Below are 14,481 nucleotides of genomic sequence, written 5' to 3'. Positions count from 1 at the left end.
CATTGGACGTCTAAACGTCTCTTCAACGGGCATGCAGCTGCTAAGACATCCGTCTAGACCGTTGAAGACGTTCAGGCCGTTTTATTGCGATCATCGCGCCGGTTCCTGGAGAATCGAAGGAGATCGTTCACCACCTCATGCTTCGCCCACGTGGCATACTGACAGTCTTGGCATCAGTCAACGGGATATGCAAGCGGCATCGCGGGATTCAGTCACTCAGTATAAATACGGACCAGATGTCCTGCTGTGAGGGAAGAATTCGTTCCTGTACGCAGGACGACAATCCTCTCCATTCAAGATGAGGATCCCCGCGTCGCTTCTTCCCCTCACCCTGACCCTGGGCCTGGCCTCTGCCAGAGACCCCATCAAAAAGACCCTGACGGGCCACATCGACCCCTCCCAGGTGTATTCCTTCGTCTATGTGCCCTTTGACGTCGAGCCCGGAACCACCTCCATCTATGTGCTGCAAAACTACTCCGCCAAGGGCGCCGGCAACTCGCTCGATCTCGGCATCTTCGACCAGCGCGGAGTTCAACTGGCCGGCGCCATGAATGACACCTTTGGGTCTCGCGGCTGGAGCGGTGGCTTCAGGAACAACTTCACCATCACTCCTGCCTGGGCGACGCCGGGATACAACCCGGGTCCGATCAGCCCTGGCACCTGGAACGTCGTGCTGGGCCCCTACGCCTCGACTCCGCAGGGCATCGACTGGCAGCTGGATATCGAGATGGGCTTTGACCCGGTCGAGAGCTACTTCGAGCCGGCCTATGCCAACGTCAACCTGGATCCGATCTGCAACGGATGCACCGAGAACGACGAGTTCTGGTGGCTGCGCGGTGACTTCCACATGCACACCGTCTACTCGGACGGCAAGTACACGCCCGACCAGCAGATCCAGAACGCGCTGAGCCGGAATCTGTCCTTCATCTTCTTCTCGGACCACAACACGGACACCAGCAACGCCATTGCCGGCTCGTACCAGGCCTCGCTGGCTCCGCAGCTCCTCGTCGGCCGCGCGATCGAGGTGACGACTCGCCACGGCCATTGGCAAGCCGTCGGACTCGAGCGCGAGCAGAACATCGAGTGGCGATACCACCCGGGGGACAACCCGGGCTACGAGGCCGCGACGGAGGCCGTCCATCGCTCAGGGGGATTCGTGTCGATCAACCATCCGTTCATTGCCTGTCCGGCGTGCAACTGGACGTTCCCGGACTGGGACCACAACGACGCGATCGAGGTGTGGAACGGCGTGTGGGATGACACGGATCAGCAAGCTGTGAACAAATGGCACGAGCTGCTCGTCAGCGGGAAGCTGACCACCGCCATTGGAGGCAGCGATTCGCACTCTCCGCCGTCGCTCAACGGCCTTCCCACGACGGTGGTGAAGAGCCGCGGACGCTCCCAGGCAGGCATTGTCGAGGGCGTCAAGGCCGGACGGGCGTATCTACTCGAAGGTCCCGGGATGGACCTGTCGTTCAGCGTGAAGATTCCCTCGCAGTCGATCACAGCCCAGATCGGCGACAAGCTGTCGATCGGCGCGGCGGACGCAAAGGCCCAGTTCTCGGCCGAGGGTCTGTCGGGCCAGAAGGCGTGCTTCGTGTCTGACAAGGGATACTTCTACAATGAGACGATTGCAGATGGCAAGGAGATTGACCAGGACGTGCCCAAGGGGGCCAAGTTTGTGAGAGTGGAAGTGCGCAACAGTACGGATGATAGCATGCTGGCTCTGACGAATCCGGTGTGGTTGAACAAATGAGCAGACGACGAGAGGACCAGCTGAGAGATGAGATGAGAGGATGATTTGAAGTCACGCTTGAACGTGACAGCTGAGAACAGTATCTGGGTGAAGGCTTCTTTGAAGCCTTGAGTAGTAAGAAAAAAAAAAGCAATATAGGACGCAATGTCAGAGCATAATGTAATAGAATAGAAAGTGTCAATAGGTAGAGATGTTGGAAGAGGTAGTCGGAATTTAATTTTCATCCGACGACGAAGAACAAGACTGTACTTAAGCATGACTAGTCATCTCGCGTGGAGAAATAAATTCAACAGTGGGTCGTTCGTCTCCACGGTTGCAGACACGGGATAATGGCCTCTCAATTGGGTGTATGGGCATGTACATACCTGTAGGTATACATGTCTGATAGCGGCAGAATAGGAATGGTCACTGAGAAGCAGCTTTGCCGGTCTTTTCTATAACTGTGTCTGCCTGGCAGTGGCTATAATATAAAAATATAGCTTCATCTCTTCTCATTATACTGTATGTAATGAACATGTAGAGTAATTTCTCCCACGGAATTCAGCTAAACCAAAAAAAAATCTGCAGAGAACGAACCTACTCTGTACCAAACCCGCAAATCACTACAGACCCACCAGGGTTCAACTTGAAGAAAAGAAAGAGGATCGACATCTTATTTCCATCTCTGGAATCACGGCACGGTTCCGGATTTCTTATATTTCTTTCTCGAAAATGAAAATTATAATAAATGAGAATAGTACTCCGTAAATAGTAAGTGGACGGAAGAATGAGGGCCCTGTTTCGGCCCCCACGTGATATCCAACCTTATTATATTATTACTCCACAGATCGGATCGAGGATCGGAATTGATTGATTCATGGGGCTGAAAGGATAATAATGAATAGTAGAATGGATGGAAAGCATTGCCTGGTATGTACAGGTCTGTACATACGTATATCAATGTAGGGAAATCCCGTCCTTACGTAGGGATATGTGTGTACTATGTATGTATAACCCAGACGAATTAACATATAACAGTCCTTGCATACTTCAGATAGACAATTTCACGGCTAATAAAAGGGGCATTAGTATTGCATAAAACCCAAGAATCAAGGATACTGTACTCCGTATATGCTCATGCCCACACTAACGACCCCGTCTCCACACCAGATCGAAGATCGTCGTCAGCCATAGGTCCCTTGCTTTATCTTTATAGAAACAAGATCTACAGATTCTATCGTCCAGTGGAGAAAAGGTTATCGTGAATTGCCTTTCCTGTTTACGAAGTTGCAGATCCTGACTGCACTAGCTGCCGATCAGGGTCCCACGTACTGCTAGAAAGGGCCTTTTTTTGTTCCTTCTACTGGGGAAGATGAGGTCATAGCTGATGTGGCTGATTTATGCTTAATGGCACGAAAATGACGCATGGGTAGCCCGACGTACTATACGGGGAAAGGAGTATTTTTTTTTCGTCCGGCTGTGTTTGCGATAATTGCATGGAACCAGTCCTCGTCTCGTAGATATAAATCGGTCGTCCTTTCTCGTCTTTATCTGAGCTGTCTGTCCAGCAGAATAGACCGTTCACCTCGAAAGCCTACCTACTATACTACTCCTCAACATGAAGCTCAATATCACATCCCTCCTCCTCGCCGCGAGCGCCTCCCTCGCCAGCGCGCAGTACAAAGGCATCATCTTCTTCAAGGAACACGGCCAGTGTCCCCGACAAATCGAGTCCGAACAGCAGACCGACTTCGAGTACACGGCCGGGTCGAACCTGTGCATCCCGATGGGGTACTCGTCCGACAACTACGGCGTCGGGCTGAGCGCCGCGCTCATCGGCAACAACGACATCCCCCCGACCAAGCTGGGGGGATGCCCGACGTCGTCGTGCAATGAGAATTGCCAGACTACGAGCATCAAGCAGACGGGTAACGGTATCTATCTTGGCTGCGCGCAGTTTACGGATGCGCCGTATTTGTATATTGGGAGATGAATGGACAGACTGTTAGATGGATGTGCGGATATGTGCTTATGTTAATATGAGGTAAGAAAAGTCGATTGTTTGCCTGTTGAAGCAGTGCTCTGTCTTTATGGATGAGGTGGCTGACTTGAATATAGCAGAGCCTGCATTTCCCGTCGAGTTATTCAGCCGATCATCCGATCAAAAAAAAAAATATTTTCATGACCTGTACAGTACAATCGACGTCTTCAATCATGTATTCAGATGTATTCAGTTGCTATTACTAGATGAAATGTTCTCTAAATGGAAGAATTATTATTACAATTCTTGTGATAGGTCTTGTCATCTCGACTCGCGAGTGGGCTCTAACTATATCCCTTGGTATAATTGTAGAAAAACACCGACAGGACAAAAAAAAACAAAGAATGCCTATAGCAGAGGATTTAGCTGCTATACAAAAAGTCACGGTACGACCATGTCAATAGCCATTTTCTCTTCGCTCGCTTGCTCGCTCCTCCCAATCAATCACTTCCAGCCTCCCTCTTCCTACGTCAGTCGTATTGAGGCTGATGAATTGCCTAGGACATTCCTCGTATTGCGCCTTTGCCGTCGTCGCCCCGGCCAGCCGGGGCAGGACATTCTGCAGCGCACTGTACACGATGCCGTTGGACGCGCCTTCATGCCACTCACTGTCATCCTTGTGAATGTCGGACGCCTTGCGGATGTTCGGATCCGTCGGCAACGAGAAGGAGATCAATCGCGGATGCGGCGCGATGCAGGTGAAGTCCGGGAAAGCGTTGCGTCGACACAGATCGCTGAACCCCAGATCCACGGGCTGATTCAGGGGCGCCAGGGACATGGACGCCATGGCTCTCCGCGCCCCGTTGTACGTCACCGCGTATCCGTTCAGGCACACGGCGTCGTTGGCCTCGTATACCAGGCGCGTCGTGTTTGCGTGCTCTTTCCACGGCGTCATGTCGGGTTCGCCGAACTCGGCTTTGCGTCCGGCCGGCCGGACGGTGGGATCGTCTGAGATCACGTAGAAGCGACGGCGATCCCGACGAGGCGTGGCGCCGCAGTGGCCCAGCCAGAGAATGTCCCAGCTGTCGCCGTACGGAGAGGATGGATGCTCATGGCTGCTGCTGCTGTTCTGCAGCAGGCGAGCTCCGCGCGCGAACTCGACGAGTTGGGACTTTAGCATCACGTCCCAGTCGGAATCATCCTCTAGGATGAGCGCGGTGGAGATGCGCTCCGCTACGATTCTTCGTCATATTTCAGCTCCATCCATTCAGTAAGGATACTTGGAGACTGGCTTACTTTTGCATTGCATTCATGTGAGCACGCCAACATCCCAGCTCGCCTGGAAGATGGATATTTCGGTCCCAGGTCTAAAAAATTAGAAATGCAAACTAGGCGAGATTCTCAGGCTCCTTACTGCTGGGTAGGAACTATTCCATATGTCATCCGGACTGACCGCGTCAATCCAGTCGATTACGAAGTCGGTCAAGGACGAGGCCAAGATCATGGCATCACGCTTGTCAGTGCGTTGAGGGAAGCCAATGGCAAAGACTTTTTGGAACTGTGGCTGTCAGCTACAGCATGATGATAACTATATATTCAATAGCCTTCACTCACACCCAGGGTTGTATTCCTGATGTCAGCAAGACTCTCGTCATCGACTGCTGACGATTCTGTCGTCCTGGGACTGGAACTCGAACTAAAGTTGAAACTAAACCTGGTCCTCCGCCATAGCATGAGCAGAGTCGCCCAAGCGAGCAGCGTGCACACCACCAGAAGAAGCGGACGCGTCCGCGATGACCATGCCCACACCTGAGGACCGGTCAGCATGCATTGTCAGGGCGGACAAACGACGTACCATTTTTTTTCCTTCGAGTCAAGGGATAGGGAATTTTTGCCATTGCGCACAAATGTACTCTGGCTCGCAGGCCATACATATATGAAAAGGTGTGCCTAGGGCGTCTAGTTGTGCTATGGCGTGGCCGCGTGGGGGCCGCAACCAACACCAACAACAGTTCTAGCCAGCCATGCGACTGCTCAAAATTACGTACTTGCTAGCCGATTTTATTTCTCGTAATCGTGATCGTCGGGAGAGTGCTTAGAAAGGATTCCATACTCGGTATCGTACGCTGAATTCTTCGACTATGAAAGGGTCAGAAGGTCGAGGGAGGTAAAGTTGGATTGCCCAAGGGAAATGATCATTTCCTACTTGGGAATAGTTGACAGCTGACAATAATCACGCTATTCAAGGGCCCACCAGATAAAATAGGAATGAAGACGTGTGGTTGAAGGAGTACTTCATGAGAAATAGGTACTTGGTCCTATATATATATGATCTTAAAGGAAACTTAGTTCTCATCCTAAGAACAGCTATAAGAGGAATCCTTATACTCCGTACAAGGAAGAAAAAAGAAGCAACCAACAGATAACAAAGAAAACACACTAACCCTTTCTGTAGGGTGAATGAGCTTGACTAGTTATCCAAGTCTTTTATTGGTCCCGAGCATCTGCCAGTCCAGTTACCAACAAAGGATATGCAATTCACAAATGACAGGGGTAAATGGCCTCATTTCCCCGGAAGGCTATTTGTAAACAGAATTAAATTTTTTTATTCTTAGCCAGTCGATTAAAAATAAACTCCAAGGAGGAGGAGCATCTACTTTTATTAAACCTACCGGAATACAGGAATATATCGAAGAATATTATTTATTTAATTTTTGTTCATTTATTCTTAATACTTTCAATATCTCATCTCTTAATTTGAATTATTAGTGACTTGTTCGAGTATTTCACCAACCATGCCAGGAGTCCGAATTGGTCTCAAATTGGCAACGTAGTCGTGTGATATTCCTTTATTTATTTTATTTAAAGTTATTCGTGGAATTTATGTCAAATATTATACGGAGAAGTAATTATATAGCTAACGAAATATTTCCTTCTCACTATCAGAGATTACGCAAATTCGTAATTACAGCAGTTAAATAAACGCAATAACAACCCCATGGCATTCTCTTTATCATGATTAAAATAAGAGACCATACTTCCGTAATGCTTCCTAGTATAGGAATTTATGTAAAAGGGTAACTAAGCTAACTATAACCTTAATATTCTAGCTTACAAGAGGAGAAGGGATAGGGTTACAGTGGGAGATATTATCAATATAGTATTACACACTGTTTGTCACAGCTCCATAGACGAGGATAGATACCAAATTCGAAAAAAAAAACGAAAGAAATGGACCTAAGCAGTATTTTCTGCACCAACTGGTTTTCTTCGCTTCCTTCAGCGCTGTTATTATTATTACTCATTGTCTCTGGCGAGTAGTTTACTCTTTCGCTCAAGTTCATTTACTCAGAAAGGAACGACAGAATAAGAGCCGTATGGCATTCTCTGACCATGAATACATGTATTTATCAGCCTAGAAACTGATCAAATAACCTATTCCAGAGTAATCGTTTAATTGAGATGCTTGGCACGGCGTGTGTGGAGATGATCACTAATCATTAATTTCAAGCGCAATCACCTCGGAATTTCGCTGAAAGAAAGAAAAAATGCAGCAGGGGATCCTCGTCAAAGTTCTCTTGTTCGAATCAGATCTGCCATTACTACAATCATCCTGCGCGTCGACAAATTCGATCGATCTATATTCCTACGGGAGCCGTCTCGTCATGGCATATACCTACCTCCGCATCGATAAAGACGACAACATCGCAGCATCCGCCCAGAAATACAAAGAGCTCCGTCTCCAGGCACTGAAACTCACACCCACCTCATTCGCATCCACGTACGAGATTGAGTCCGCGTTTACGGATGACGAGTGGATCTCCCGACTACGCAGAGATGGGATCGAGACCTTTATCTGTGAGCATAACCAGTCCGGTCATGTCGAATGGGTCGCCCAAGTCACTCTTCGCGGTCCGCTACCAGCGGAGGACTTCATCCTCCCGCCTGCCTCGGGCCAGCCCATGCCGCGACTCGACGACGCAGAGGAAGAGCGCTGGCAGATGCTGAGCCTCTTCGTCCTGCCCTCGCACCGAGGCAAAGGCATCGCAAAAGATCTCTGCCGCGAGGCGTTGCAGTACCTCATCTCGTACCGCCCGCATCCGGCGCACGTCCGGGTGCGCCTGATGGTCAAGCCGGAGAACCAGGCCACGGTCAGATTGTATCGACAGCTGGGGTTCGTTGAGGCGGGGAGGTGTACCCTTGCAGAGGCGCTTATTGCCAATGGTGATGCGGATCTCCTGCCCGAGGGTTATGAGGGTGATGCAAAGTACAGTGTGAGAAGTGGGTTGATTATGATGGTGGATTTGTCTAGGAATAGCTAGACGGAGAGTGGGAGTTAGCAAGGAGTTTTCGACGGGATAGATTTATGGCAATAGATCGTGTTGTTTCACCTCAGCTTAGTAGAATTCCTTCATTTCCTTTATTTTCTTAAATGGTACAATGATGTGGACCATAGGTACATGGAATAGTCTCTAACGACTTGATATACGCTCGATAAGCCTGCATGCATGCCCGATCTATGATCTAGCACTCTTTGCAAGTGGCATAAATTCAATCTTGCTTGCCCGTGTTATGTATTTACGCTGCTGTGTATAAGAGCGATATATTATTATTATTATACATGCAACTTCAGATTTCGTCTCTCTAGCTTGCTAACCCTAGACAGACACTGCAGCGGCACTCCAGACAACATGAACGCGCCATGGTACTTTGCTGGCCCGAACCAGGCGGGCGCCCTGTCGACGAGCCTCCACAGCGTGCCGGGCTTCAGCGACGCGGACCACGACGTGTTGCTGGCGCTGATGGCGTGGGTGGAGAACGGCACGGCGCCGGGGCAGATCATCGCGACGAAGTGGCAGAACGACACGCTGCAGGATAGGGTGGTGCGACAGCGTCCGTTGTGTATGTATCCGAACCAGGCGGTGTATACTGGTGGCGATGTCGATAGGGCGGAGAGCTGGAAGTGCGAGCCTTTATACTAGTCGAACTAGGATCATATTATTACCATCAAGCTGGTTTCTACAATAAAACCAGACAAAGCGCATATTTACGAGTATTACCACAAGCACACTTCTGCTTTTTCCGGACACCTCGACCTTCGGGTCTGAGACAAGCAACCTAGGGATCGGCTGCCAGCAGGAGTAAAGGAAGATTCCAAGTAGACACATGATGGATAGTGACAGTCTTCATATCACCTTCCTCGACTGACGGAATCCTCTTCGTCCTGGTTTTCGTATGATTATCCTTTGGTCGATACGTTGGTCGACGTCGTCTCTTTTTAGTCTTGACATAGACGAATGAAATATGTGGCCTATGTCACCCTTATCTGCCCAATCTTCATGTTGCTGAGGTTAAGCACGGTCTTTGTTGTATTACCAACCATGGTTCCCTTCCCTGAACCTTCCTCTTCGACCGAGTCAACATGCCGGTCAAAATTACATCTTGGAAGTCATTTTACTGAGGCCTCTCCTCTTCGACTCCAAACAGTCTTATTGTTCGGAGCCCACTTAGTTCAGCTGAACAAGCTTTGTTTTCCCATAGCGCTACCTTGTCCGAAAAAAAAAGATTGCTTTTCCCCTGCACTTGCATGTATTGAGGGGATACGTGAGGTTTCTGTTGATCGTTCGGTCCATCCATCATGGCGAACATCCCACCATTGGCATTATGCCTGACTTACTGTTATTTACTGCTGGTCGGAGCCAGCCACAACTTTGAAGCAGAAAAGCGGGCAGCAGCAGCAGCAGCCATGAGCGACAAAATCACCACCTTCGTCCACGAGCTGGGCCTTCCATCTTCAACCCAAGCTTCAGAACTGGGTGACAAGCTGCGAGGGGATTCCAACCTCTCAGCATTTCTCAGTGGTGGTAACTTTAGCCATCATCTCTTGGCTAAGCTGGCGTGTTCTTCGATCCAAAAAGTCCTGGGTCCTAATAGTGCAGTAGACTATGACAACCAGACCGAGGTTGATGCCAATTGGTAAATAAGCGGTCGTCAAGTTATCGAAGATTCCACCAGAAAAGAAACTGACAAGTCATGACTCTAATCAGGTCTGAAACATGCTGACAAACTCCATCCTGTGTTGTTCTTCCAGCATCAACGCAGGATGTCTCCGTGACACTTCGAATGATTAGCTTTTTCCAAACCAAATTCTCAGTCCGCAGTGGTGGTCATTCGCCAAACCCAGGCTGGTCTAGTATTAGAAAGCCAGGTATCTTGATTGACCTCCAAAAGCTCAATAAAATCGCTATTAGTACCGATAAGTCTGTTATCAGTCTTGGCCCAGGCGGCCGGTGGGGTGATTTCTATACAGCATTGGACCCCTATGGTGTGAGCGTTATTGGAGGCCGGCTTCCAGACGTTGGAGTGGGTGGACTCATTCTTGGGGGTTTGCGGTCTTTGCTAGGTACATGTACTGTACTTATAATTAATGCTAATCTAAAGATTTAGGAGGCTCCTATTATTTTTCAGGGCAATATGGTCTGGCCGCAGACAATGCAAAGTCTCTGTTTGCATTGCTAACTTTGATGATAGATTGTTCTTGCAGACGGAACCATTGTGGATGCAAATGCACAGCAGAATTCCGATCTCTTCTGGGCACTGAAGGGTGGTGGTCCCAATTTCGGTAATAGAAATAATACTGATGCAATTGTTTCCATAGCCTGAATACTAATCTTTTAGTAAGGCATTGTCACTCGTTTTGACCTCTTTACCATACCAGTACACGAGATTTGGTACCAAGTGGGAGCATATACGGTCGATCAAATTCCAGCTGTCCTTGATGCCTTTGTTAAATGGCAAGAGAACGGCGCTTCAGACGTGAAGTCGACCGTGATTCCTATTATTGGCCTGGAAGGCGTCACCCTTGTATTAATCTATTCAGAACCTGCCACTCAGCCAGCAGCATTTGCTCCATTCTATAGCATTCCTGCTGCGGTTATTCCTGTTCCTGCTCAAAACTCCACGGTTTTGGGTCTGACTACTGTTCTTGCAAGCGCGTTCTCAAATGCTCCAGCGCGGTAAGAAACTTCCTACATTTGGAGATTGGCCGCTGATATATACAATCAAGACATGATTATTGTGCGGCAAGTTCTAAGATTGATGCGCAGCTGTACAAGGATGTTTACTCCTTCTGGAGAGAACAGGTGCTAGCTGTCAACCAGGACACTGGTGCCAATCAGACTTTCATTCTTTAACCTATCCCAGTCAGCCTGGTGAATGCAGGAAATGTAAGGGGAGGAAATGCGGTTGGACTTCCTAGAGAGAATTTCCAATGTAGGATTTCCTTGCATATTTCTACAGCATAGTTGCTTGCTAATCTTTCTGTAGTGTGGACAACAGTAGTCGACTGGACAAATGTGCAGGATGATGCAACAGTGCGAGGAGTGTCCATTGCCACAGGTCAGAAATGGCAGCAGCTGGGAGAAGAGCGTGGACTCTATGTTCCGTTCCTCTTTATGAACGATGCTTCTCGCGATCAAGATCCTCTGTCATTATATGGCTTGGACAACCTGTCAAAGCTGAAAGCCATATCGAAGAAGTACGACCCAGCCCAGGTCTTCAAGAAGCTGCAGAACGATGGCTTTTTGCTTTCAAAGGCTTAGAAAAGGAGCAGCATTTGGGAAGTTCAATTGTACTGTACCTCTTACGTGGACGTTAACACAATACCTTAAAGCTATGATAGGGTATACTAGTAGCAGCATCACATCAAGCTGGTTTCTACAATAAAACTCGACAAAGCACTCCGCCATGAATGTGTGTACGAGGATTACCACAGAAGTCCCATCGGTGTCTGAAAGTCCAGTAAAAAGAATGAATAAAAGTGTCTATAGGAGAATAACAGCCGTAGTAGCTATACTATATGTTTTACCTATTCCAGAAAAACAGTTACTATTCAGCATAATCTATCCACAAAGTAGGAATACATTTATTGACCTCTTCTGCCTTTCACCAACTAATAATTGGCACTGTTCCAACTCCGAATAAATAAATTCCCGCATGATTTTTAATTACGTGACATGGCTCATCGATCCATATGTAATACGAAGAATAGGTAGGCTCTAATTAAGTAGCATCTCTTGGTAAAAAAATAAAAAAAAGGAGGGATAGATTATCAGCACCATCGCATCGCATGGCTCTAGAGAATTGTTAACAACAGCAACTCAAGAACCAAACAGAGCGAACACAGGAAGAAGGATATACCATGTCTCCATTTTTTTTGAAAGAAAAAGAAAAAAGGAGAGAGAAGAAAAGAGAAAGGACTTGCAACAGCGATTTCGGCGGATCTCCAACAACATATTGCTTATTCTCGGTAGTGGTAGTGAGTACCATTTACTAGTCAAGCCGAAAAAATGAAAAAAAAAAGTTCCTCATATTGTCAATCTCCGTTCATATTTCTTTTTTCTTTTTGCTTTTTCTTGCTTATTTATTTAGGGTATTTCCTACTATACTATCAAGTAATACAGCACGTTCAATAGCAAAATGGTTTTCTGATACTTTATTTGAAAAAAAAAATAAAATAAAATAAAAAAATAAAAAAGAAAAAAAAATTTCGAGGTCACAAGTTACCTCTCTACTCTGTTTTTAATTCCAAGTCTGCTAAGTAATAATTGAATCCAAGAATCATGAGATCATCAGATTGGTCCGGTCCTAAGAAAATCAGAAAATTAAGATTGGGTTCTCGAACTCATACTCCTCACGGAAAGGTTAATATTATGAAATATGTATTCTTTGTCTTCGAATGCCAGTGACGCCTTGAAGCCTACTACGCTTTGCTTTGCTATGGTATGCTTTTGCTTGTCATGTCATTCTTACATATACCATATCGCAAGACGCATACTGTTACAGCTATATGTATTTTCTTCAATTTTTTTTTGTTGTTGTTGTTGTTGGGAAAAAAAAACATGTATGATGTGCCGTTTATCCGATAATAAAACGCGCGAAAATCGAAGCATCATCATCAAGGGATAACCCGCTATTATGACTGTTCTGTAAGTAGTGTCAGCATGCCAATGCCAAGCCAAGCCAGGTAAGCCAAGCAAGCCAGGTTTTTTTTTTCTACATATGACCCGTCACATGGGTCATTGTTCTCAACTTCTCTCCTTCAGTGATGAATGACATCGCTTAAGCAACAAGGGATATGACGCAAGAAGTAAGTGGCGGGTAACAATAACCACTGAGCATACATGAGTAGTAACTAACTATTAATGTCGAGACGCGAGGGATAGATAGATAGTACATACGTACACATACATGTATGTACCTAACTGCAGCAAGGCTTGTGACTAGGGGGAGGACACACACACCCTCTCATATATGTCTTATATTATTATTATTATTTTCCTACAGAATAAACGTCTTGCCATTTCATCTCCAATCTCAACTTCCGCGACTCTACATGTAGTCTCGCCATGTACATATTCAAACTCTCCCTGCTCCTCCTCCTCGGAGCAGTCGTCTACCGAGTCATCCAGTCCAGGCTGCGCAGGCGTCGTCTCCGTCTGAAGGCAGCGTCGCTAGGATGTGAGCCTGCCCCAGTTTTCCAACTGACGAACTGGCTGGGGATTCCGGCCAAGAAGGGTAAGCAAAAAGATTCAGTTCCTGGATAAGCGACACGTTGACTCCGACAGAGTCCATCCAAGCCACCAACGAAGACCGCAACCCGCAATTCATCATGCAAGCCATGGACAGCATCTCGCCGGACTGCCACACGGTGCGCGTGCCCATCTTCGACTACGACGTCTTCGTCACGCGCGACCCGGAGAACGTGCGCGCCATCTTCGCGACGCAGAGCGCCGACTTCGACATCTCCGTCTTCCGGCAGATGAGCTGGCTGCCGATGCTGGGGCGGGGCATATTCACGACGCGCGGGTGGGAGTGGAAGCACTCGCGGGCGCTGCTGCGGCCGCAGTTTGCGCGCGATGTCATTGCGGACGTTGACCGCGAGGAGCGGCATGTGCGTGCGCTGATGCAGCGGTTGAGCGTGGACCCAGAGTCCAGATGGACAGGCAAGATCGACCTGCAGCCGCTGTTCTTCAACTTCACACTCGACACCGCGTCTGAGTTCCTGTACGGCCAGTCGGTGCACTCGCAGCTGGGCCGTAAGGATGGCGTCGACATCGCAACGCACTTCCATCAGGCTAAAGTCTGCGTGCACCGCCGTATCGAGCTCGACAAGTTCTACTGGCTGTTCAACACGAAGAGCTTCCGCGAGTCGTGCAGTTTCTTGCACAGATGGGTCGACGAGATCGTTGCCGCGAGGCTGGTGCAGCTGAAAAACCACGACAAAAAGTCCGACAAATTCGTCCTGCTGGACGAGCTGGCCAAGGACACGCAGAACCCGCAGGAACTGCGCAGCGAGACGCTGAACGTGCTGGCCGCAGGACGCGACACGACAGGGGCGCTGCTGGGCTGGGTCTTCTACTTCCTGGCGCGACATCCGCGAGTATACGCCAAGCTGCGCGAGACGGTGATGGCGACGTTCGGCGCGCACCCGACAAACACGAGCATCGACTTCCGGCGCCTGCGCAGCTGCGCGTATCTGCAGTACGTGATGAAGGAGGCGCTGCGCGTGGCGACGGTCATCCCGATGAACGAGCGGGTCGCGCTGCGCGACACAACGCTGCCGACGGGCGGCGGCGCGGACCGCAAGGGCAAGATCTTCATCCCGGCCGGCACGCAGATCCTGATCCCGACGTATGCGATGCAGCACCGGCGGGACCTGTGGGGGGACGACGTGGAGGAGTTCAAGCCGGAGCGGTGGGAGACG

General features: G+C 48.7%; 6 protein-coding genes across 6 annotated transcripts; 5 read left to right on the top strand and 1 right to left on the bottom strand.

Moving 5' to 3' along the window:
• Positions 1-298: 298 nt before the first annotated feature.
• T310_5047 (PHP domain protein) lies at positions 299-1,756 on the top strand (the record flags this gene model as incomplete). Its single annotated transcript, XM_013472065.1, has 1 exon — positions 299-1,756. The coding sequence occupies one exon, from the start codon at positions 299-301 to the stop codon at positions 1,754-1,756; it is 1,458 nt and encodes a 485-aa protein (XP_013327519.1).
• A 1,597-nt stretch (positions 1,757-3,353) lies between these two features.
• Positions 3,354-3,728, top strand: T310_5046 (uncharacterized protein; the record flags this gene model as incomplete). Its single annotated transcript, XM_013472064.1, has 1 exon — positions 3,354-3,728. The coding sequence occupies one exon, from the start codon at positions 3,354-3,356 to the stop codon at positions 3,726-3,728; it is 375 nt and encodes a 124-aa protein (XP_013327518.1).
• Positions 3,729-4,173: 445 nt separating this feature from the next.
• On the bottom strand, positions 4,174-5,614 carry T310_5045 (uncharacterized protein; the record flags this gene model as incomplete). Its single annotated transcript, XM_013472063.1, has 5 exons — positions 4,174-4,957; positions 5,013-5,083; positions 5,131-5,274; positions 5,431-5,525; positions 5,572-5,614. 5 exons carry the CDS (start codon positions 5,612-5,614, stop codon positions 4,174-4,176), a joined length of 1,137 nt encoding a protein of 378 aa, XP_013327517.1.
• A 1,650-nt stretch (positions 5,615-7,264) lies between these two features.
• T310_5044 (uncharacterized protein) lies at positions 7,265-8,595 on the top strand (the record flags this gene model as incomplete). The annotated part of the gene is made up of 2 exons (XM_013472062.1): positions 7,265-7,990; positions 8,383-8,595. 2 exons carry the CDS (start codon positions 7,265-7,267, stop codon positions 8,593-8,595), a joined length of 939 nt encoding a protein of 312 aa, XP_013327516.1.
• A 759-nt stretch (positions 8,596-9,354) lies between these two features.
• On the top strand, positions 9,355-11,317 carry T310_5043 (uncharacterized protein; the record flags this gene model as incomplete). The annotated part of the gene is made up of 6 exons (XM_013472061.1): positions 9,355-9,692; positions 9,848-10,079; positions 10,248-10,338; positions 10,435-10,732; positions 10,920-10,942; positions 11,043-11,317. The coding sequence occupies 6 exons, from the start codon at positions 9,355-9,357 to the stop codon at positions 11,315-11,317; spliced, it is 1,257 nt and encodes a 418-aa protein (XP_013327515.1).
• Positions 11,318-13,123: 1,806 nt separating this feature from the next.
• Positions 13,124-14,481, top strand: T310_5042 (Cytochrome P450; the record flags this gene model as incomplete). Its single annotated transcript, XM_013472060.1, has 2 exons — positions 13,124-13,292; positions 13,343-14,481. Coding segments are annotated over 2 exons (1,308 nt in total), but the record flags the coding sequence as incomplete, so codon positions are not given.

This window comes from Rasamsonia emersonii (assembly GCF_000968595.1).
Source record: "Rasamsonia emersonii CBS 393.64 chromosome Unknown ctg1118621760225, whole genome shotgun sequence".
Lineage (NCBI taxonomy): Eukaryota > Fungi > Ascomycota > Eurotiomycetes > Eurotiales > Trichocomaceae > Rasamsonia > Rasamsonia emersonii.
The sequence above is the reverse complement of the archived record's forward strand: the minus strand, read 5'-3'. Positions and strand labels throughout refer to the sequence as shown.